Genomic DNA, 25,991 nt, shown 5'->3' with positions numbered 1-25,991 from the left:
CGAATTAACCACATAAAGTCGAACGAGAAATCTCACGCAAAAAAGCGTTGAGAAAATTTGCGCTGCGTTTGGTGTGAACGTAGCATTAGGCTCTCATCATGTTAGTATGATTTAGTATGCCATAAATAAAACCAAAGTTACAAGAATTAAATGTCGAACTTGAGGGGCCCACTTAAAGTTGTTAATTCAGTCGTGGTTGCCATAACATCACCAGCGAATAGTCTTCACACAATTTGTGATAACAGGGTAACAAAGTACTCTTGTGGTGACTCTGAGAAGGGCAACAGTGGCTGTAATTTTAGTATCGTCATCAACTTTATAAGAAACGTCTGATTGGAGAGCAGCTGAACAACACTGACTGAGACACTGACGACAGGACGTGATGGAGAGGACCGTCACATCTCTTCTGCTCCTCCACACCACATGGGACATGGGTTGGTCATCAGGCTGGGCTACAGCGATGTGTCAAGCTGTTAGAGGCAGACCAGAGCGCAGCCGGAAAGGAGTTGAATATCCCTTCAGAATTAAAGCATGTTTTTAAATCACCATGGGAAGTTGAGATACACAGAAACAAAAATGTAATCACATATCCTTATTACAGATACTTCATCAGTAGCCAAACCAATTTCCCCAGAATGATCAGGGACATTGGCCTCCACATTGATGTGACATAGTAAGGCATCACAGGCACATTTGAGCTCTACGGACTAACGTTAGATGTATGCTCCAGGCCACAGCAGCTATCACAAATTTAAGGTCAGATTAGTTTATTTATTGTGACGCCCCTGAGTCCTTCTCTGTTTGGATAGGTTGTTGTATCAGGAGAAGAATGAAACACGACAACGGGAGTGATTCACAGTGGGAAAGTCTGTTCCCTTTCAAATAAGTGTTTCCTTCCCCTCTGTGGGGTTGAATACATATAACCCGACACATTAACCTCAGGGAGAGCAACAGAGGAGGACCCCTCTCCACGGATGGACAGAAGTACTAGAGAAAGAACAGGTTTAAGTACAATAGAGAAATAACTGGTTTAAGTACAATAGAGAAAGAACATGTTTAAGTACAATAGAGAAAGAACTGGTTTAAGTACAATAGAGAAAGAACTGGTTTAAGTACAATAGAGAAATAACAGGTTTAATAATGAATGAAAACAGAAAGCATGACATCAGGAAACGTTAAAGATGAAAACATAAAGGAAATTGGAAATAAGTTCAGTGAGAAAGCAATCAATCCCTCTCCCAGTAGCCTGCGGGGTCACAGATGGACGAGTTGATGTTTTCTTACTTGTTTTATTTTATTATTTAAATAAATAAATGAACAAATGAACAAATCAATCACTTCAACAAACAACAATAATGTGAGCGCGTTCGTCTGTATGTGTTTTACTTTGAAAGGGTTGCGCGGAAGCTGTATCCCTGTGTGTGCCTTGACTCTGGCCCCAAGTTGTGTGTCAGGCTGACGGGTTGTCCGCCGCCCGCAGCCTGGAGACACTTCACCGGAGACGCGCTGGATCCTGCGACCCGCGCCGGTCTCTCTCGATCACTCATCGGACGTGTCTGTGTGTTTGTCTCGGGGCGTGGACGCCGAGGAACCGGGGATCGGTGGAGAACCGCACTGTTTGTGGAAAAGAACCGATGCATCTCTGTACGCGCGCATAGCGCAGGACCGCCCCCTCCCCTTCCCCTTACACGGTAAGGTGTTTATTTATTTCTCTCCCTCACGAGCCCTCACGTCACGCGGGGAGCGCCACCGGTCACGGCGGCTCCTTGTTGCCGCACTCGGCCCGCCGGGGCTCGGCGCTGCGGGTTTGCGTGAATCCGCGACCAGCACCGGAGTGCGCAACGCGTCGCTTTGCGCACAGAAAGTTAGAAAGTCGCTGTGATCTATGCACGCGCTTCATGGTTTACTGGACGCAGGTGTGTCCCTCTGCCTGCAATAACTGTGCTGTGGGACACTGGCGGCCACGATGATGTTGACTTCACCAGATGGACTATTCAATTGGTTTCATTATTGATCCCATCAATTAATCATTAATACTGTCATCTAAAAGGCTGAAAATAATGAGAAACGTCAAACGCAAACATTCCAAATTAAGGTTTTTACAATCACGTGAAACAGAAAATAAGATCACCTCTTTTTGTGTAAATGTTGCCGTCAATACCATCAATGAGTCAGTGTTCATTGTAAATGCAGGAGAGCACTGTGGTTATTCTGTAATGTAATTCATTGTAAATGTGTTTGGCGATGCTTTCTAAACTGAGACCATAAGGGTGAAATAAAGTAGCAACTTTATTATGACGTCATGTTGAGGACACATCGTGTCAGGTTACAACACACAAGTCCATTTTGTCCGGTGTAGGTTCCTTTACAGATGACGTCACACGTTATAATTGGCTGTCTGTTGGACAAAGTAAACCAAAAGTGTCGACCTCAAGGCCCGCGAGGGACCATAGACAAAACAGGTTACAAAAACAGGTTACCAGGTTACAAAACAGACATGCATTGTGGGAGATGTACTCCCACAATGCATGTCTGTTTTGTAACCTGCGAATGAACGGCATCATAGATGCCGAGAAAGAAGATGGGAAAGCGAATACATGTTTGTGCTTCAAGGAGAGAATCTGGTAAATCTTCTGTGTTATGAGGAAGTGTCGGTGATGAAGGAGTACAATTCACGTCGCCATTTTGACACCAAACACTTAGCCTCCAAGAAAAACATTAAATTGTCCAAGAATGAAAAGGCAGACTGCAATGGAATATATAGAATATATGAACAAAAGCTACAGCCAAAATGCTGCTGCTGTGAAAGCTAGCTTCATTGTGGTTGAAGAAACCACCCGAGCTTCCTAGCAGTGATGCTAAAGCTATGTGGGCATCTCTCACACTGCTCTTAGCAGCTCACACTTATTTGTTGGACCAGAGTTATGTCCTTCTCAACTGTGACAAATGTAATAATGTGTGTTTGTTCTTTGTTCTTTGTCTTTGTTATTATATATATTTTTTAAGTTTGATCTTTGATAGAGTAATGTGGGTTTCTTAACTCTAAATTAAATGGATTTATGTTGTAATATGTACAATATGGTTACACTTGAATAAACAATAATCAAATGCAAAGACAGTTATTTAACAATATGTTAGGTAGTAGTTTAACAACACTTTACTATTTGCGGAATTGTTGCATTCTGCAACTGTTTCATGAATTCTGAATTCTTCCTACATTATTTAATTTTGTGGGACCAAGCGAACCCTAACCCTAATAACGCCTTTATAATGACATTAAAATGTTTGCTTTTAAGTATTACATTTATTTCTGACTATAGAATAAGCCACCATAAACCTGTATAACGGCCCCACACAAAAACGTGATACTGATTGCTGTCTACCGCCCGGGTTTAGAATTGATATAAAGATTGTATTTCTCGTTTTTAAATCCTGAAACGATTAGGCTCCTGCTTGAGGTCCTCTCTCATGGTTCCAGAGTCTCGACTATCTTGACTTTCTTAAAACTCACTTTTATGTTGTATCTTGTTTTATATTTTAGGTTTGTGGTCTAATAGTGCAAAGACATTTTAACTTGATGTGTCCACGTCCTGCACACAGGTTGGGGCGCTCACCCAGCTGCAGAGAGACGCAGACTTGGGGAAATTCCTGATGAAGATGGAGTCAATTATCTTCTGGAAGGCTGTCTTCATCTTCTTCACGCTTCCCTCTGTCCAGGTACTAAAAATGGATGGATGGATGGATGGATGGATGGATGGATGGACGGACATGAAAGATGGATGGATGGATGGCTGGCTGGCTGCACTAGATTTGACTCTATGCGCGACTGTATGACATACTGGAAACGCCTTCCTGTTTGTACTTCAAACAGAAACTCTTATTATACTCTTTGATTGTATTTGATTGGCTCAAATGGCATATCATCACAGTCTTTGGGTGAATCAAATGAACATGGACCCAATTAGACAAACCCTGTGAGGGTTCACACACTGCACACCCAGCCTCTGGCTTCTCACTGCGGCTGCTGTCAGCTCCCTGGCCTAATTTGATCTCACCGGTCCGAATCAAATAGTTTACACAGGTCAAAAGGCTGCTGGGCAGAGAGGGGAGCTTGCCGGAGTCTCTGTGCATGTGTATTAGCTAGGGTGAATGTCACCTCTTTATATGAAGCAACACTGAGCGCAGGATGTTCTCTGGCAAATATAGCAGCTACTTAATCCCTGACAACAGGCTGCTGTGGACCCGGTGTTTTGTATGATCGACCCAGCAAAGACATCTTTATTTGGACGGCGTCTGTTTATAAAGGCACTGAACCCTTTGGAGCTGCAGGAATATTTCCTCCATCTATTTTCAGGGCTGGGACTTGCTATTGTGCTGAGCTGTGCATTTAAGTTTGAACAGGGTGTTCCCTGCTCATGAACTGTACACAACCACCTGGAATGTGGGCTTTAAAAAAAAGTTGATTCAAGTAATGATGCTGGAAAGGTCATACATTTGTAGTGTTACAACAGAAAATATTGGCCCACAGTGATCAAACCCTTATTTAAAGTAATCAGTAGGCATTAGCAGCACTTACAGTAATACATAAATACACATATACAAAACCAGTTAAGAGTAAATGTACATGAATAAAAGGTGAAAATAATTAACTTGAAAAGCACACATCGCTACAGCTTTCCACCAAGTCTCATGAAAACAATTCCGCCCCTGTAATCCTGCTGACATTATTAATACAGAAAAAGGAAAATTTGTAGGATTCCGTGAAAAGCCACCATGTGTAGAATTTTGAAATGTATGACTTTGGCACCATCTGCTTCACAAAAAAACAACTAACTAAGGGTTATAAGTTAGCCCATGTAACGTTTATTTTGATTTATTTTCCTGTTTGCTCTTGCGTGATTGAAAGAACACTCTTTTAATATTAATTAAGGATATCACGATATATAATTTTGATATTATATTCATTGTCAGAGGAAATATCACTGTTTTCACAGTTATTAACCAGAATATGTCTAGTATCATCCCAATTCCGAAAACATTTTACTTTGCAAAATTCATCTATTTTCAAATGATGAAGGGAAATATAAAAATCTTGGCATTGTTAACCTAGAGTTATTAAAAGCTGCTTAGTGTAACTTTGTGTTAGGAAGTCAAATAACTAATAATTCTCTTTCAAACATCTATTTTATATTGATGTGAAATGATCTCTTATCATTATAATATTGCATATTACATATTATATATTATGTATTATTTATTACAAACTATTTTTGACAAGGTTTAAACATATTGGAACACATTTCACTTTCTTTCATCCAAAACCCATTTGAACTGAATGGAGCTAAATGAAACCTCCTTATTAGAGCCAGATGGCTCTGCTCTGCACGTTATAACAGCAGCTGTTGCTGTCAACGCTACCAGCTCTCCTCCTGCCCTTTTCAACACACCTTTCTGGTTCACAATGTATCATTATCAGACTAGCAACTATCAGCAAGCATCAATGCCGAACTCCAGGTTGCATATCTAACCAATAACGACCGGCAGCTTTTTTTGCACTATGATGTTTATGTAATTAATCCACAATTCACATTAATCGCTGGCAATGTACTTTATCCAGAAGGCTCCCACACTGCCGATTTAAGGCACTTTTGGCGGATGTAATGCTTTAAATGTAAAGGCAGTGTGCATCAAAAGGATAAACATAGAGCTTGTTCATCCAGGATAGGAGACTTTCTACAGAGGTCCAGGCTAAGCCCCCAATGTCCTCAAATGCAGTGTTTGTTCCCCTCTAGCACACCAACAGGAGGCCGATGTAGCTATTAGTGTAAGAAAAAGTATAGCCATTGCGCTGGTATATGTATTAACTGTCCTTTTTGTTCCAAACGTCGTGAAGAAAGCAATATAATAAAGCCTTGGAGCGCCCAAGTGGATGAACCAGTTAAAAAAGTAACCGCCAGTCAGTGAGAATGCACGAGGCAGGAATCATTTCATTGTCAATGCTACACCTGGCATTCAATAGGTTGAGAATTCAGACATCTGAGAGCTGACCTTTCAACGAGCACTTGAATAAAGATGGAAAAAAAGGGCCATACTTTGCAATACCTGTATCTGTGTGAGCCACTTTAGTACTTAAACATTACAAACACAAATCCTTCTGCAGGGCATTACAAGTGTGCTAAAATCTTCAAGAATATGGGTTTTACCCAAGTGGCTCTCAGACAGGGGACTTACGGTAATCAGCGTTAAATACAACATTTAATAAGGAACAGTAATTCCACATTATTCCTGATGCATCAACATGTATGATTAGGTGGGCTGCATGGTGGTGTAGTGGCTAGCACTCTCAAAGAGGGGCCATGGTTCGATTCCCATCCGTGTGGAATTTGCACGTTCTCCCCGTGGCAGCGTGAGCCCAAAGACATGCAGTTTAGGTCAATTGGAGGTGTGTGAATGTGAGGGTGAATGGTTATTGTCACTATTTGTGCCCTGCGATAAACCCTGCCTTCAGCCAATGACAGCCTAACATCATCCAAACCGCTTCTTAGGTTTGGATGATGTTGGAATGGAATGAATGATCTGAAAGTAACGCTGTTTGTTGTATGTAGAGATGTGCGTATGTGTGCTGTCCAGGGTGCTGAAACGCAGCGGCGGAGATCGATTGACATCAAAGGCAGGTATTAGGTCTATGTGTCGTCATTGGCTACAATATATTCATTTATTCATTTGTTTATAGGTAACATATGAGAAAATGTGTTCTACTGGGCTGTTGCTGTAATTTATTTGTGGTGATTATTGCACATTTCGTAGCTGTTTTCATTTCGACAGATTTTGTTCTCACTGTCATCTGCCCTCCCACTACTGTTTTAATGCTCATGCCCGGTGGCTCCACTAATAAAAACACAACGGTAGCGGGGCTTTTTACTCCCACTCAGACTTTTTGTCAGCTGTGAGATCTGTTTCTCCTCGGGTGAGAGGCGATTGATGCTTGTAAAGAGACAGAGTTGTGTGTGTGTGTGTGTGTGTGTGTGTGTGTGTGTGTGTGTTTGTGTGTGTGTGTGTGTGTGTGTGAGTGAGATGGTGCATGTGTGTGAGAGGGATAGATACAGCTGGCCTGCAGTGAGCCGGCCTGTGCCTTTTGGTAAGTTGTAGTCTATAGCCCAATCTCTTTTGCGCCACGGACCGGTTTTGTGTCAGACGATATTTTCATGGACCGGCCTTCATGGTGTGGGCGATAATTATGATGTAATAAATATGACGGAATTGAGCTTGTTTCTCTGCAAGGAGCCGGGTCGGGGTGATGGGAGACGCCCAACATGTGTTCTTTATATCCGGTCTACTCCTTAACTTAGACCTTTATCTCCTGTCTACTGCTTAAACGGTTTTCAGAGCTTTTTGGGCCATCTCAGAATATTCGGCCTTCATTTTAGACCAGAACACCGGCAGAGTTGATACAGACTTTTAAGTTTCGTTTTTGCAGTAACGTATCAGCACAGGCTGATGTATCCGGTCATTTTTCAAAATAAAACATCTTCCGAACTTGATTTTTTTGGTGTTTGGGGACGCTGCTACAGTGCACCACCCCTTTGAAGCTTCAAAGCAACAAAATGCTATTCAGAGCAGCCCTACATTTTACTCATAAGCATGAATTATCCTAGGGGCGAGCAGACTTTGGTTACTTTCTCTAACTCGAAGCTCTTCTCCTCGTACTTAATTCACTCTGCATTTTCACTTCCACACCTCCACTTTTCCGGTTGCTAAGCTGCTGTAAATAGTGGACAAAACTGCAGCTACTTCTTTGTCCTCGTGTACTGTGTTAAACCTTTTTCTGCCTGTTCATTTCCACACCAACCTCCTGACATAATCCATCTGTCCAGCTGTCCGACCCTTCAGAGGCATATGGAGGGATTAGCAGAAAGAAAATTACGGTTACAGTTACGGTAGATAGACAGGTGTTCCACCCTGCCTTCCAACTAGACACACACACACACACACACACACACACACACATACACACATACACACATACGGGCCTCTGACCTTACTCTACCCTCACTCTCTGCTACCTGCCAAGCCTTATCGCACACCTGTGGATGAGCTCACATCTGAGAAAAAGGCACAAGTGGTGTGTGTGTGTGTGTGCGCATGGGATTCCTCCATAATTTAACATAAAAATGGAAAAGCTGCTGCAGCTGTGTCCGCATGTAGTCGGGGCTGCTCCAAGAGAAGTGTGCTAGCTTTAGTTTTTTGCTGCTCAAAATCTTTCTTCTTTTGGCAATAATTGGACATGATCGCAGTCCACTTCCGAACATTGGAATTGACTCAACTCGCCAGTCTTCCTGCGTTTGGTATTGATTTGATTGGGCAAGGAGTGTGTCTCATTACAAACAACAATTAATGTAACTCCAACTCGCTCCTGCTCTTGCTTGCCTGGCTTTGAGCATCAGACTATTTAAGTCCGTTCATTCGATCTGCTCCTGTGGTTCACTTTGATGGTCATGCGCTCTGTGTGTATACCACCACACGCAGATGCTGACACGGCATGGATGAAGCTGCATGGTATTCTGTGCTGGCTTTAGACCAGGTACCCATACTCGTTTTGGCATGGCAAACAATAATAATGTTCTGCCAAACTTGTATCAACACATTACACGTTCCACACAGAGGGACTTTGGACCATTTTCATTCTCAATTCTCTCCCACCATGAAGCAGATCACCTCCACCACCTTCTTCATTACAGAACTCTATAAAGTGGTGGGGGGACCAGCCAGGTCAGGCCTTGGACTGTCCACTGAGAGGCTGCGCTGTTGGACTCACAGTGATTTAGACTGGAAGTATATAAAAAATGTGCTTTTATTGGTAGCAAGAGCAACAAGTTAGCAGAATGCAGAACGTTTGAGTCTCTCTGATTTAAAACCCTACTTTGAAAATAAAATGGGAGAAAAGAGAGAAACTCTTTAACTTGACAGTAAATGACAGCAAAACGCTGTAAATAACGCTTAAATTACCTGACTATGTCTCCAGTCCCACAGATAAGTACGATGGAGCTCCTTCTCCAGCTAATTCTAGTATCTGAGCGCACAGTAAAGTAAATAATGGCCTCAAGTTTGAGCAAAGACAGCTTGGGATGTCGTTGTCGTCTCGTTTCCCCACTGCCGTTGTAATGCGAAGGAAGGAAAATTGAGAAAAAAATGAAGTTTTCTCTTCCGAAGTTTGAGAGGGATACAGTTGGCCCAAAACTTTATTGACACAATTTCTTTAACATATTGCCTACTGTGCACCATTCTGGAGGCTGAAGCAGATCATTTCAGGTGCAGTAGTCAGCCCTCCGTACCCTAAAACATCGAGTTCATAGCTTGAGATAATAGAAGGCATCTATGTGTTCATCAAACTGTGCAAAGACACAAAAAAGAGAGAACAACATTTTTAAAAACATTAAAACAAGTGAGCACACAAACATAATCAAAAGAATGATAATGGAAAAATAACCCTGACAGTGCTACATTGTAAACAACAAGGTAGCATTAGGCCAACTATTGGACAGCAGTTAGCCCGCCTGAATAATGGAGCTAACAGATAATTATAGAAATTGCATTATTAGATAGATATATACTTTATTCCAGGGGGAAATTTGTTCATACATTTTCGTCCAATGAGCATTGGACGAAAATCAATTACAACGTTACCCCTGATGTGTTCAATTGTAATCTTATAAAATGGAGTTGTTGTGAGAAACTTATTACTCATTTAAATATTATTGGGATAACAGCTCACAGTCTCTCCTGGAGGGCATTCACAGTGTTGCATTATGTCATCAAAAACCGTGAAAGAGTAATGGAATTAGAAGTCTTTCAATAAAATTAAAGAACACATTTTAAACATGGTGGCATATCTTTCTGTCTTTCTCCCCATGCACTTCTCCTTCCAGGCCCTGGCTGCTCTCTGCAATGCCACCACCTCTGTCATCATTTCTACACACAATGGCAACAGCAAACTGCATTCCTTGAAGCCATGCCTCATAGGTTCTTGGCTTTACAGACAATGCTATTTTTAGAGGAGGGTGAAAGGAAATGCTTGGAGATTGTGTCCAGTTGTTGTTTGTGAGTACGGGCGAAGAGGAAGCGGGTGCTGGTGAGGGATTCTGGCTGGGTGGGCCGAGCTGGTACTGTCGATGTTTAAACAGCTGTGAAGGATGACAGGAAGAGGCTCGCACCAGGAAGGCCGGGCCAACAGGAAACAGACAAATAGGCAGAGGTGGAGGAGTGAGGCTCTCACTATGTCACTACTCCTCTTACTGTTTTTGTATTTCACTCTCTCCTCTACCACTCCCCTATCCCTCATGTCTCGGCTCCCCTCCTGCTTCGTGCGATAATGCCAACAAACAAGCTTTGTCTTCTTCTGAGGCATTTCCCCACCATTGTATTTTTAGTTACGAAACAAGGGGACAAAAAGGTCAATAAAAACCGAGCTCTAAAGCTCTAAATCTTGCAGCACGTCTGGAAAAACACCCGGACAATAAAAATCAATCATGCGTGACTCTGATCCCACATCAGCTTGTGATAATCCACGCGGCCAGCCAAGCGTGCACCCTAACCCTCCACCAGCATCGTCTCATCTACACGACTTTTGTCCACTGTACAAAAACATTCCTTCACTTCTCAATTTGCCGCACAAAGTTAGTGCGATGCAGTTAACTCCCACCTGACCAGCACCAACCACTACAGACCTCGGGGCTTGATTACACCTGCTCTGAATGATTCTCTGTGCTGAACCATGAAAACACAAAACACTGATTTTCACTCCAATTTATGTATCTTTTCATAAATTTAAGCATGTTAAGTATTTGTTTGCTAAAATAGGAAAAGCAAAGTTAATTATCGCATCATGAACATGTTTATTGTAGGTTTTTGAGACATTGAAATTAACATTTTACAGACTGCCAGGAGTTTCTTATAATTGTCATAAGAAATTAAATGAAGAAAGAAATAATAGTTATAAAACCATTTATTGAGTTTAACTAACTTACCTATTATGCCATTGTTACGCCATTTACTAAGCTTTTTTGTTGCTTTATTATGATTAATACATACTTTATTATGGATTTTATTTATGCACTTAATAACAGTTAACTAGGCTTTTTGTAGCTACCAGATCTCAAGTGAGAACAATGCCTATGCATGTATTATTATGCGCCTATTAAGAGTAACATATGCCACAAAGATCACATTCTATAAACCATGGCTATAGAAGCGCTATAAAAGTACAGGTCCATTTGAAATAGAGAGTGAAATATTGTATTTTAATAAGCAGCCAGCTTAGGGGGGAGGGGGGGGGGGGGTTAGCAGAACTCATAGTGACAGTACAGGGACAACAATCATGCATTTCCTAAATGTAGGCTATTGGCTAGTTGGCCAGTCAATGTTGTCATATATATTTTGTGTCACATGTGCAGTATAAACTCTTTCCATCTACTCGGCTTCTCGGTTAAACAGCCAAACAAAAAAAGTCAGGTCGGAGTCCAAGTACACGTTTAAAGAACATCCCCCATAGCTGCTGGTGTGCCAGGAATCCTCGATAGGTAAGGTTAATGAGAACAAAACTGTGTGACCTCCAGCCTGCTGAGATGACTCTTATCATGGGTGTGCATCAGGGACAGGATCACGGCACTGCATGAGCTTTGAGCGAGGCTCATGCTGATCCCCCCCTCCTCTCTTCCTCCTTCTGCTTCATGGATTGTGGTTATCTGGATCATGGTCCATGCCTACTACTCATTATATGAATAATTTCTGTCATATTCATGTAATGTGCTGTAACTCCGTTACGTTATTCCTTCTGGCCACATGACATCTATTGCTTCTGTCCATCCGGGGAGAGGGATCCTCCTCTGTTGCTCTCCAGAAGGTTTCTTCCCTTTTTCCCTGTGAAAGGTTTTTTACGATCTTTATTTGGGGAGTTTTTCCTGATCCGATGTGAGGTCCCGGGACAGGGATGTTATGTGTACAGATCGTAAAGCCCTCCGAGGCAAACTTGTATTTGTAATGTTGGGCTATATAAAATAAACTGAATTGAATTGAATTGAATGAGCCATGAATGTACTATATTGTATTGTATTATTCCCCTCTAGTGTAAACAAAATAAAAAGCCTATAGGCCTGTGATTTTTCAGTGAACTTTAATAAATTTAGTCCATTAAATCCTCACTAGCAATAGCACCAAAGCCAGGAACTGGCTTCCAGTGTCAGTCATCCCGTCCCCTGGAGCTCCACACGTTCAGAAGCAGCTCTGTTCAAAGGAAACCCAAACCCAGACGAGGAACGATTAAGATATCCATCTGGAATAACATCATTTTGTCCATGTGGCCCAAACCGCCGCTCTTATTAACAGTGTCATTATTTATTCACAGCTTGGTCCATGTTTATTATTCAGTTGTTGATTCATTATGGCTGGAATCTTTTCACGCCTTTCTAGTGGATTGGAGTTCAACAGTTTGTTCTTATTTGAGCCCTTCTCATCACCTCCCTCCGTTCTCTCTTTCTTTCCTGGCCGGTAACAAGAGCTGGTTCATGTGTAGATTTATTCAGTTTTATTTGCCATTAACTTAACTGTAATGTCCCCTGACTGCTCTCTGCTCCACTGCCTCGGGTTTATACCTCCTAAAGGAGCAACTAGAAAGCAGCTGCTGGTAATTGCAGTGTTGCAGATACAAGTTTGAATCACTGGTATGCATGAACGTCCTTAAGTAAGAATGCCTCTGAAGAGAAGCGAAATAAGGTTGAATGAAATGCACGTGGAAGAGGGAGAGTCTTGCATATTTCTATGCAAGGAATGTCAGCTGTCCTGGGCCCTATTCCTCATACCTGGCGTACTGAGTTAGCCGGATAATTTTCAGGATAAGATGATGTAGGTCAGGCTTTTCGGTTCCACGAAGCAAGTTTAGAAAAATCACCATAGCAACATGTAGAGTAAGTAAAAAAGACCTACCTACATTAATAATGGTAAATATATATATATAAATATATAGCATTATTAATGTATAAATATAATGAGTATGCTTTATATTTACAATATTGGTGTACCTTGCATAACTGCATGAACCCTTATGACACAATACAATTCTGTACATTTTTGTGTGTGCATGATGATGATGGGAAACGACTGGCTCTCGCCACATCAGAGAGCTGATTGGTTCTTAGATTTGATAGCAAACACGTGTTGTAGAAGATCCTTATTTTATGAGTAGTTGTAATACTTAACGCTTGATTGTTGACAATTAGTCTCATGTTTAATCTAAAAACATATCTTGTGTGGTTGATAATACAAAATCTTATTTCTGCAACACGCATAAAACCAGTAGTAATGTATTTCACAGGCAGACATAAAAAGAACAAAGGATGCAGCTGCTAGACCCACATTTCTACATACATATATATTTATAAACACATGTGAATAAATCCAAACGTGATCTGTAAACTACAAGAAAGAAGCCTAAAGTTCGGAACTAACAGGAAGTCATTTTTTCTGTGACTTCCTGTGTGTACTTTGAAGTCAGCTGAAAACTGTTTGACTTGACCTCAGTTTTTTGACTCCGCCCCCTGCTGCTCCCACCTGCTCTCGTCTGGATTCCAGGCGAGACGCAGCTCTTTCGAACGAGCCTGTTCATTTGCCCACCAGGAGCTGCGCTTTGTCAATATGGTTTTTGAATGAGTGAAAACAATTAATAAATGTAATGGCATGGGATCTACCTTCGATCGACGTATTGGGCACCCCTGGTATAGACTCAGCCGTTGCATGGCGTGCTGTTCGTAATGTTTATTTAGCGCTTAAGAAACGTATGGATGTGTTGAAAGAATTCATAAGTACATGACAGTGTTATTAGTACACCATACATATCATTATTGTAGAAAAAATGATTACGGTGGACTCATGATAAGAATGAAAGAACACGCATTTATCCAGATGACTGACGTCTGGTTAGAATTAACGAGACCGTCTCAGCACTCATCTGCCGTTGAGAAACCGAGTTAACCTGATGTCAATCATCTCGCTAATTTCAGCTGGATAATGGGACATTTGATCGACTTTGTTGAGCCACGTACGAGAAATAGGGCCCTAGTGCGGAATTATACAAATCAAGAAAATATTTAAATTTGTTATACTCTAATTGTGGTAAACCACGTTCTCACTGCAGTTCTTAAAATCTCCATTTTATACTTAGAAAAACGTTTTTAAATGTTGGATGTGCACAGACAGGCGAAGAACCCATCGCACGCACGCACAGATCCACATTCAGCTCAGGTTCAGTGTCAGCTCTGGTATTTCAGCTAAAGGTGAGGAGTGAAAAGATCATTGTAGGTCTCTGCACCACGCATACTGCAGCGAGCACCTCTTCACACACAGTTACTGCATGCGTGTGTGTGTGTGTGTGTGTGTGTGTGGGTGTGTGTGTGTGTGTGTGAGTGTGTGTGTGTGTGTGTGTGTGTGTGTGTGTGCGCAGATAGAGCGGCGGCTGAAAAGCTCTTTCATACACACGGACAGTGTGGCCATTCACTCTAAGCCGTCAGCTCTGATTCTCCTCTGCTCTGGTGCTCTGCCAATCAGCTGGCTTCGATCTCTCTTTTTCTACTTATTCCTACCCGCTCTCTCTTTCCTTTCATTTTTCTGGAACTTCATTCTCCCCTCTATTCCTGACTTATATTCACCCTGAGCTATGTTTGTTGTCTGTGAGGAGCAGACAAAGCTCTCCAGCCCAGAGATGGCTGACATTCAGACGGAATATTAGAAGTGGATGCAGTCACTGTGACGTCCCCCAATGGTTTGTGGACAACAGTTGAAAATTGGCATTTAGGACGACGTCATGGAGACTTCTGGCAAAGCGCCCAAAAATCGGCGAGTCACGCATGCGCAAGTGTAACCTGTTAACAGCGTCTCGTAACCATTTACCCGAAAGTACAGGCATTTCTCCATGTATTTATTAATGACTTAGTTTTATGTCCGTGTACTTTGTACTTTTGTAATGTGTGAAGCCAGCAGCTTTTTGTTGGGTATAAAACATGAGCACTTTGGCTCGTTTCACTTGGAGCAGGAGAGCTGCTGTTGCCATCTTCACCCTGGGAGCGTTTAAAACGCAGATATAGCGGTCTGCGTTTCACGCGACATATTTTCACTCGCCCCGCCCCCCTAACGGTAGGGGAAACACTGCAGTAGCCCCGCTCTAATGCATCCCCTGCTTTATGGTCCGTTTGACTCTAAATGGAGCATAATTCACTAAATGAACATCTTGCTGTATTGAAGAAGACTTGAAACTAGAGATTGAGACCATAAACGCATATTCACAATGTTTACTGAGGGTTTAAATCAAGAGAGAAGAGTAATTTTCTCATAGACTTCTATAAAACCAGAGGAGTCGCCCCCTGGTGGCTTAAAAATTGAATGCAGGTTTATTTCATTTAGCTGACGCTTTTATCCAAAGCGACTTACAATAAGTGCATTTCCACCATGAGTACAAACTCAGTACAACAAGAATCAAGAAAGTACAATTTCAATAAAGTGCCATCTGAGTGCTACTAAAGTGCTACTACGGCGCTACCTTCCTTATTCAAGGTGTAGTCGAAAAATAGGTGTTTTTAGTTTGCAACGGAGACCAGGCACTTCTGCATTGGCTTCACTTTTCAGTACAAACCTACTCCCCTTTGGAGCGCACGTGTCATTACAGCATGCTGTCGTTGGAGAGCGTCTCCTAACATGATGGAAACAGGAAATGGTCCATTTTGACAAGTGTGTCACTAACAGCTGTCTGAAGCTATAGGGCTGTTATTGATTTCATCAACACAAAATAGATTTGTGTAATCTTTTATGATTAAACAATGTTACTGTTGTTACCGTCTGTGACTGCATTTACCATTTTTAAATGGTTTCAGTTATTTCCCTTGATCCACACTGATTCAAAAATAAATTAGATTATCTTAACCGCATACTACTCCAGTGATGACATCTTTCCATGTCATAACCAATTTAAGTTTTAAGTCAAGTACATAAGTTAAAATATTGATTCCCAAGTTCAGGAAAAGGCTTACAGTGACATGTAATGTGATGAAATAATCTGTGTAAAAGCATTCCCTTTGAAGTGTCAGTATTTCTGCTCTGTGTTCACTTAAAGCGCTCAGCATTCTTGTGACCTGCAGTGTCAGTCAGGTTTGGTTATATCTTAACGTGGATCACCATGAGGAAGTGAGGGCAGACTAGGCCTCGATTGATCCGGCACTTCTTCTGCACCCGCTCTGCTCTGAGGTCTATTTCTGGCGCTCTCTGGGGTTCTCATATCGTCAAGTATCCTCTAATTATCTGAAGAGACAAGCTGTGTTACGTTACGCCTACACGCGAGATGTGGCGTAGACACAATGGAACACCGAAACAAAACCACGCGCACATCTTAAAGCGACAGCCTTTCAAACGTGCTCACAACAATTGTGGACCAACACATACACAGCATGTCTTCTCTGCCTCTAGAAACAAATGCAGGGACGTGATATACAAAGAATTCAGTTAGAAGCTTTGAACTCATATTCAGAAATCCTAAAGGTCTTTGGTCATCCGAGACGTCGGGATATCTGTCAGGAACAGAGGAGTATATTGTGTGATGAGGAGCCTTAAAACGTTATAGGGAGTGTGTGCAAGTGGTTTCCTGCCTCTTACCAACAATGAGCTTTGGTCCTTTCATGAGTTCATGAGTTTTGTGCACTGATATCCAAACACATATTTCTTACTATTTCACCACATTTACACCTGATTTACATTGAGAGGGTTTTACCGAGGTAAACTTGCTATGTTCTTCAATGGAGTTTTGTGGCTTTGAGGACAGCTTTTTTATTGTAAGTTTTCTGCGTTTGTAAATGATAATAATTGTAAAAAAGTGTAACTGTAACTGCCTGCACGTTGTACCCATATATTTCTGAATGAAAGAATCTTTATTTTATTGGAGCCGGCATTGGGGTCCTTCTGGTTTGTGCTGCCTCATCAGCCACAACCGGAGATGTACTTCCATTGAAATGTTGGGTAGTGTCTGAAATATGCTTTATTTTTGATAATGAAAATAGTTTACCAGAGGGGCCAGTAGGCAGAATACGAGAGAGTTTGCAGTCACACATGTTAACATAAATTCAGTAACACAAATCTTTAGTTGTTACTGCCTCATAGTTTATGGTTGCCTTTAAAGTTGATAAAGATAACAACTGTTTTGTGTATTTTTTATTCTAAAATATAGTAGGGGTGGGAATCACCAGAGGTTCCACGATACGCTATTATCACGATATTAACTCTTCAGGGTCTTAGGCCTTTTTCTCGATTTTACATAATTTCTTAAATTCACCTTTTAAAGGCACTTGCATATGAGATATATATCCATGTGTTACATCAAAAATTGCAGAACAATCTCAGCTCTCTATATAATGAGGCACCATTGTCCTACGGCACAATTGTAAAGAGATAATATGGCCCTAAAGCTGAAAAATTGAAGCTTGATTTTTTTTTTTTAATTCTTCATATCTCTTGTGAAGACATAACTTTACTTATGTGGACGAACTGTTTTGGTGATGGGAATTGGTTTACCAAAGGTCTTAGGTTCATAAAAGCATTGGAATATATTAATAAAATGGTAGACACATGTAAATAAATGTCTAATCGTTTTTGAGTAGAAATGTTGTCTGTCACTACTTCCATCAAAAGGAGAGGGGGACTGAGATAAAATGGGACTGAGGAAGGACTTCATACTCGAGATCAGGCTTCATGGGGTGTGTGCAAATGAAAAATGTATATTACAACAGTTTTTGTTTTCAAACATAATTTACTATATATTTGAGTCAAAATATGTACTAAAAAGAAAAATGAACTATTTACTATGTTTACACAATGTGTATGTTTCAGTTTTTTTTTCCCAGAACAGTTTTCAGAACAAGAACAAAATATGTACTCTGTATGTACTGTGTACTCCTTTTTTCAACCACAAATTGTCCCCCAAAGGAAAACGTTGTCAACATATTTGATCTAATAAGATAACGTTGTCAGTCAGTTATTGCAGGAAAATGGGATTGTCAAGCAGACAAACTGAGCATTACTGTCTCAATGTTGCATGGACCTGACAAACTGAACTGGTTGTATTACAGTCTACCTAGTGGCGTCATTTGCGCCAGTGAGGGGGCGTGGCTTATCGCCGTGCAAACAGTTATCATTTCCTCCATCCACCATGGAAATAACCACTATTTCTGCTTTATACTTGTTGTGGAAATCCCCAAAACGTTGGAAAATCAAAAGCTCTCGAGTCTGGGTTCATAACATTATCCGTAGTGGACTGCAAAAGCAATTTATTCTATTTATCTAGGACCAAAAAGTAAATAATTGATATAATAAAAGATCGATACTTGGCTTTCGTGTAGCGATACAATATCGCCATGCAAAATATCGCGATACTATGCGGTATAGATTTTTTTTCCCCCACCCCTAAAATATAGTTGGGTAATTAAGAGATTCATTGATTGCCAAAATGCACCAATTTGCACCATAATAAAAATAAAATAAAACCGTTGCTCCTCCCCGCACATCCTGGAAACCAGTGACAAACAATGTTCAGTCAAATTTCTCACCAGCAACCATGTAATTATAGAAAACACTGTGTAAACACAGCCTGTAAACTCCAGTGGTGAACTGCTGAAGATCAAAATAGATCCTGTATATTTAGACCTGATGAGATCAAAGCCTTTCATCCTACTCTATCTCAGCCTCTATAATAAGACATGATTATGTTACAGTATAGCCTTGTATGCTGAAATAAATAAAGGAGAAAATCATCTCATGTTTTTACATGTTGATCGAAAGAGAAAATCCACCATTTTCTTTTACAGGAGAGAGATGCAGAAACCTATTCTTCAAAGGTTAAAGTGAGTAGTTGTATATTTTATACATGATGCATTTAAAATGCGTTTGCTTTCATAAGGTTATGTACTCGCATAGAATAGATTAAAAAAATAAAAATAAAGAATAGTCAAACTGAAGAGGCAGCGTTATCCTGATGTATGGTCTCTGAATTATGTAGCTCCAAAAATACAGGATTCTACATTTCCCAAAATGCAACAGAGATTATTTTTGTTTGAGTCTTTGTAGCACAGCCTTTCTGTTTATAAATCTGCACTCTCCAAGCTCAAGATGATAACCCAGATGACATCCTATGACATCATCAGTGTTAGTTCCTTATACCTAAGGGGTTAGAAGTAGCCAGGTATCAGGCCTGTGACTCACCACCCACATCTCTGATGATTCCCCGGTTCAACTTGGTCTGGTGTTGTGTTAAATGAGATTCAAGCTTTCGTCTAATTTCAAACTGGCACTGGTACATTGGCCTCAATCTCTACTGACTGGTTAGGACACATCAAATGAACTCCCCCTTCAACAGGAAATAATATAATGTGTCAAGCTGAATACACTTAAACTGTATTAGAATTGTCATTTAAATACATACATGACATTTATAAGTCTTTGTGATCAGCGACTGGAGCTGAACAACATTACATCCATCTTGATGTGAACAAACTCAAACCGTGATTTCTGACCTGCTCTAATTAGTAATCCCTTCCACGCTATGTAACAGCTGCCTCCTACGTTACAGTATGCTGTCCCCGGAGATGGGGTTGCCCTCCTTGTATTATTATCCCAGTATTGGCTCCCTTGAAGTAAGCCAGTGATCCAGCGTGAATCAGCCACTGCAGGGAGCTGGCAGGATGACAGCTGTCCTGACACTGTCCTTCCACTGGTGTGTAAACTCAATTAGGGGAACTGCTCCACGCCGCGCTGCATAGCTACGACTCAGTAGCTTCACAGCAAGGCAACCTGACTTTACTACCGCTGTGTGTGGCCTTGTATGGACACAGTCCTCTATTGGGATGACAAAGCATGCCCCTTTAAGACAGGACTTTGTATTCTCAGCTCCAACCCACTCATACTGAGCTTGAGTAGAGCTGGGATGCAGAACAAACTGCCATCAGAGTAACGGCACACATTCTCCAACATAAAGTACAAGTAATCTGCTAATGAAATCATTTGGAGGAGGTTAGAGATATTGTTCTCTGTATACTGCGCAAGAAAGAGTTGCAAAACACAAAAAGCCACAGTTTGAGTGTAACCAGGTTAAAAAGCACTATACAATAAATAATATGTGACTTGATTTCATGAGACAAACATTCAGTCTTGTTTTAAGTATGATTCAAAATAAAGCATTTTCATATGAAGATTGAGATTTAGGTGTGGTTCGTAAATAGGTTAACAAGGTACGTTGTAAATACATTTAAAAGGGACGGATTATATTTTGAAGAGTCTATGTGGTAAGTTGAATTCGAGCATGAAGGTGATACTGGTCGTTCATTGGTTGCGGTCGATCGATCACAGGTGGCAGAAAAGTGAGTGTAGTGTACGTTGGGCTTTAGCTGACGCACGTTTGTGCACATACGTACGTTAGTTGGTGTCTTAAATTGTCTATTCGACAGTCTATGCCTACTAGCAAAGTCAGTGTGCAGGGATGGAGCTCATCGGAGTACGCAGTAGCACCATGCACTGCATTAGCCTATGCCTAGCACATAAAGATAAGGAGCACTTTGGGAAGGGATTTCTTAATGGCCAGTGGTGTCACAGTGGTGTCACGGATGTATTGCCAAATAGGCTACTGAGCACTACAGCAAGACCTGTAACTGGGCTGCTTGTGTTTCTGATGCTGGTGCACTTTAAAGAGTCAGTTCACATTGTGTAAGTTAAAGTAGGTTTCACTTGTGGTTATCATTCCTCATGTGTATGAGGTGCACAGTTACACAAGCAGCCCAGTTACAGGTCTTGCTGTAGTGTTCAGTAGCCCACTTTTACCACACAATTATACAATATTGTATTAATGAATTTCAACTCTGAATTTCGATTGAGCATTTTTGTCTCTTTTAGCGAGCGTTCAGACGGAAAAACAGCCCTCCGTCTAAACAATGCAGGGGGCTGTGTTGGTGAGGCCCAATAGGACATTTGTACAAGCAGCTTATTTTTTCCTTTTATTTATACATCTGGTCATTGGAGTTATGGATTTTAATTTGGACCTTTTTTCATTTTTGTAGATAATGTACATTTCTGAGCACATTTAAGTAACTAGCTTTGTATATTACACAATTTAATCCAACTATTTGGCAGTACACCCGTGGCCCACTAGATGGAGCTATGAGTCCCAGTAGTGGGCCCTGGCCACGTGGTTTCCCCTAACCCTAAACAATGACCAAAACCCTAACCAAATCGGTTTTGTGCCTCAACCAAGCCAAACCTTAACCACTGCGGAAGGAGGAATGGTCTCATGAATCATGTTGGAATTATTTTGGAGGACAATGTTCTTGCTGAAAGGAGCATCAGATCAGAAAACTCCTATGTTTCGAGTGTGAAAGTTGACCGTTGACCTTGAAACATTGATTAACTAAAACCGTCTCAACATGAGGTTAACTGCTATGCTGGTCTGAATCACCTTTTTCATCCAGCAGACATTTGTGAGACGCGTTCCAGCAAAGTCCGTGAGGGTTTAGTTCTATCCCACTGTCTAATCGTCCAATGTTTGAGGACTCTCTCGCAGACATTTCGAGTACTTTATGAAAATCTTTCGTGTGTTTGCGTTTCTGCAGACTTTTTCTCAGAGCATTATCCACAATTCATAGCAATGGGACTTTAAACATTGGGTCACCTGTGGAAGCCTGAGCGTAAAACAGAAGGTTAACAAATAGAACGGCTCACGGGGTTCAGCTTGGCATATTAAAGCAACCCTGTCTCCTAAAAATTACGTTCCCCCAGAACTAATACGCATTCCCAATTACGTTTGATCAGAAACGTATCTCCTCCCTGATTATGTTTGTGTTTGACGTATTACAAATACGTTTATAATCGTGTGTTTGTGTTGTTGTTTTCTTGCTTTATTTAAGCATATTTAAATTTTTAAACTCTGCCGAGAAAAAAGAAAAGAGGGGCGGGGTGAGGCCGGGCCGGCTCTCACTGAGTCTCACTGAGTCTCTCGAGAGTCGGTCGCACCGGGAGGCGAGCACCGGGGGGACCGGCCACACCGGAGCACCGGCTGCACCGGAGCACCGGCTGCACCAGAGCACCGGCCGCACCGGGAGGCTCGGGGCTCGGTCTTCAGACGCTTGGCGTTGCCGTCAGGCCGTCGGTAACAGCCTCCTTCGCACCGGCTCCGGTCTTCTCTGAGTCGGGTTGTTTGTGAATGCAGCCCAAAGTGTGTGATAAACTCCATCTAGTGCAGTAAACCACTGCGATCATCAGCAGACACTCGGATCTCTGTGGTCACATCAAGTGCAGAATCTGACGTGAAAAATATTCAAACGGGCGGAAGGAGTCACAGGACCCAACATCCGGTTTTCAAAATACTAACTGATATGAATGTGTTCAGAACCTTTCTGACCACATCCAAACATCTTAACTGTAACAATACGTTGTGTTTGACATATTACAACATTTCTGTAAGACCAGTACAGTTGTTTAATCAACCTATACGTGTATAATCAACGTATGTGTAATACGTCAAACACAAACATAATCAGGGAGGAAATACGTTTCTGATCAAACGTAATTGGGAATGCGTATTAGTTCTGGGGGAACGTAATTTTTAGGAGACAGGGTTGATTAAAGTTACTCAGACACACAAAGGATTAAAGATGGTACATTAAACACATACAAGCAGAGATTTAACTACACAGATGTTTTATTCAACAGGTGTGTACTTTCATTTATTTTTTTAAGCTGACAAAAACGAGTAAACAGATGTATTATTTTGTAAGGCAAGAGCCTGGAAGATGTTCAAATCAGAGAGTAAAAATTATCAAATAAATACCCATCACCATATGTAGTGTTTGTATTTACACTATTTCAAGCCTTTGCAGCCTCTCACTCACAGCCATCTACAACAGACAACAGTTAAGTCCCTAATGGTTCAGGGTTAAAGGCTTTCGGGGGAACATTGGGATTGGTCCAGGCTCTTGGTTTTTGCAGTCGCCATCTTGGTTTTCTTGGACAACCAAACTGATGTTTTTAGGCAACCGAAATATTGCTTTTAAATTTCCTGAACTGATAACACACACAGGTTAAGATGAGACCACGGTCAACACCTCGGTTGCGACCTTTACTTGCAGTCATTTAAGAGAGAGGGAGAGAGAGAAAGTGAAGAGGTTAGTAAAGGATGAAAGTGAGCCAGCCTCACACTCCTCAGGGAAACACATACCAGTGGCACTTCTGCTGTGTCTGTCTCTAAGTGGCTCTAAAAGCATGCAGGAGACACCACTTCTGCTAATCCTAATGGTAGATCATCTGTCTCGTACACAATTCAAGTGGCCTGGGCTCTCACATACACACTCACACAGTCTCTCTCTCTCTGGGGAGTCCTCTAATGCCAGATGCCAGTTATTCCTATCCTGTCTCCGGCGTGCAGTTCAGTCTCAGTCCCCTCCCTGCCTTTGGATTATGCTGATCATCCAACATTCCGGTGTGAGACGTACACACTTCCCTACCTTTGTGTAAAAATCACAGTGAAATTAATAGAAAATATTCAAGCGGAGCAGAATATATGAAGAATCAGCAGAGGTTTCGGTCTATCGCATCGCAGCGAAGGTGGAGGGTCTGGGAGGGAAGGGAGTCCTGTTTAGGGAGATGATTTCACACCCTCTGTTTAGAAAAAGACCAGCGAGGTCCAGACTCAAGCTCACTAAATTAACCCAGGAGTGACTGAGACAAGATTTATGACCCATTGTATAGCAGCAAAGGGTCCAACTGGCCGACTCAAGTGTGTGTGTGTGTGTGTGTGTGTGTGTGTGTGTGTGTGTGTGTGTGTGTGTGTGTGTGCGTGCGCGTGCGCGTGGAATTGGCACATGATCACAATCTGACTTTTAAGGGAAGAAACCACGAAAACATTGTTTTTCATGCAGAGATTTAGGCAATTTAGCCTCCATAGCATGTGCTCCTTCAGACTGATGGAAAGAAAACATCAAGTACACATTAAGGTGCTTATTTTACATATTTTGAATATTTGCGTCAGCAGATTTCTCCTTTATTCACCAAAAAGTTAGCATTAGATAATGATTAATTTGACAGATTTAAACATTTCAGAAAACTTGTAAGACAAAAAAAGTTTGTCCTTAATGTGTTATCAACTGGGGAAGTTTCATAAAGATATGTACAGTATTAGTTATTTTACCACACTATGCAGTTATATTCCTCTCTATATTCTGAAGGTTTATACTGAGGTTTTATTTCGTATCTCATTTCAGGCCTGACTTATAACATTTTATTTCTATATACATGCCGAAAATAGATTTTTTTTATTTATTTATGTTTAGTGTTAAAATGAGATTTCCAAAAGGCTTTTTTTGTGGCTTTATCCAATGTCCTAATGTATTTTCAGGAAATGTATGCGCATTTGTACATATTTAATAAGATACTACCTTCTTGGCAAAAACATGTCTTAATGTAAGTAATCAACTGGGAAGGTTTCATGGTGTCATCACATTAGTCATGTGGCATGTGTCCCCTTAATATTATACCCATGCACTTTACCTGGATACTGATTTTGTGTGTGTGTGTGTGTGTGTGTGTGTGTGTGTGTGTGTGTGTGTGTGTGTGTGTGTGTGTGTGTGTGTGTGTGTGTGTGTGTGTTGTTAGTGTGCAGAGAGTCAGCCCCAGAGAGCAGTGTTCCTGCCAGAGTTCACCCTCTCCCCTCAGGGCAGCTACATGGAGGATGCTACAGAAGATCAGCTGCTAACCTACAAGTATGACGACCAGGTCAGTCCCACACTCTTTATTGTGTCTGGGCCAGGATGAGTTAGCGAAGGCAGATTCTAATATTTGAACCTACGGTTCATGTTCATGGAGGGCAGAGCACAAATGTAAGGGTAGAGCAGGAGGACACTCTGCGGGCTCCTGGTCAGCGTCAGCAGCAACGGAGAGGTGTAGTGTGTGAATGGAAACGCATCAAACACGCTAACACACATTCACATTGACCGCATCACCCAGATGTTTCAGTCACCCAGCCGAGAACAAAACAAACTGGAGCCCAGTTGCTGCTCCCTGCTGCTTTCGAGCAGCCTTTATTGGCAAAAAGCCCAATGGGATAAAAACAATTAGAGAAGTAATTACCATTTACATTATAACAATATCAACTTTATTTTTAAGCACATTGCGAACATGGGCAACTTAATTTACATAAAATAAATATAATATGATTAAAACATAGATACATTGTTCTCCCCGTGTCAGCGTGGGTTCCCTCCGGGTTCTCCGGCTTCCTCCCAAAGACATGCAGCTCAGGTTAATTGGACTCTAAATAGCCCATAGGTGTGAATGGTTGTCGGTCTTCAATTCTTTATATTGTAGGTTTAATGTGCCTGGTGGCTGTGATTGTCCCAGTTTTAAGTATAACCCTGATCACATTAGCTCTTTATGACCTTTATGACACAATTTAACCCTGATTCAGTTTGGTAGGCTCACTCCACACATCTCAAAATAACCCACACTTTACTGAGCACCCCCGAGAAATCATCAATTGATTAAATTAAGTTGATATCTGCAGCTGTCCAGTGTCCTGGAGAAGTCCAATTTTGTATTGTTTAGTCTTCTGGCGGTCCATGTGGATTACGGAATGCCCCTTAAAGCTTTTAAAGGAACATTAACATGATGTCGAGATGATTCGTGGATCAAAAATAATGGCCCAGTCTATTGTGTACACAAACACACAGATAATATGCATTCCCTAAATATACTGCACACACCTTAAGTAGGTGTTTATTGCTGGTGTGAGCAGCAGTTGGTGACGGCTCAGTGCACAGAGTGGATTAGAAGCTACAGGTTGATCAAGTAACAGGTTGGCTCTGATCTTCAGCTCCTTCGCTACCTTAGGCTGTATGAGCTGGATGTGCTAACTGACGCACGCTCCAGTT

The 25,991-nt window shown here is 41.5% G+C and overlaps 1 protein-coding gene across 1 annotated transcript in view; it reads left to right on the top strand.

Moving 5' to 3' along the window:
* Window positions 1–2,597: 2,597 nt before the first annotated feature.
* The window catches only part of adamtsl3 (ADAMTS-like 3), a gene marked incomplete at its 5' end in the record, with an annotated part of 159,041 nt that continues 135,647 nt past the window's right edge, over window positions 2,598–25,991 (top strand). The window contains 3 exons of the mRNA XM_079217444.1: window positions 2,598–2,624; window positions 3,601–3,717; window positions 24,727–24,837. Coding sequence (XP_079073570.1) covers window positions 2,598–2,624; window positions 3,601–3,717; window positions 24,727–24,837 — 255 coding nt within the window. The remainder of the gene's footprint in view (window positions 2,625–3,600; window positions 3,718–24,726; window positions 24,838–25,991) is intronic.

This window comes from Taurulus bubalis (assembly GCF_910589615.1).
Source record: "Taurulus bubalis genome assembly, chromosome: 4".
In the NCBI taxonomy this organism is placed as follows: Eukaryota; Metazoa; Chordata; class Actinopteri; order Perciformes; family Cottidae; genus Taurulus; species Taurulus bubalis.
The sequence above is the reverse complement of the archived record's forward strand: the minus strand, read 5'-3'. Positions and strand labels throughout refer to the sequence as shown.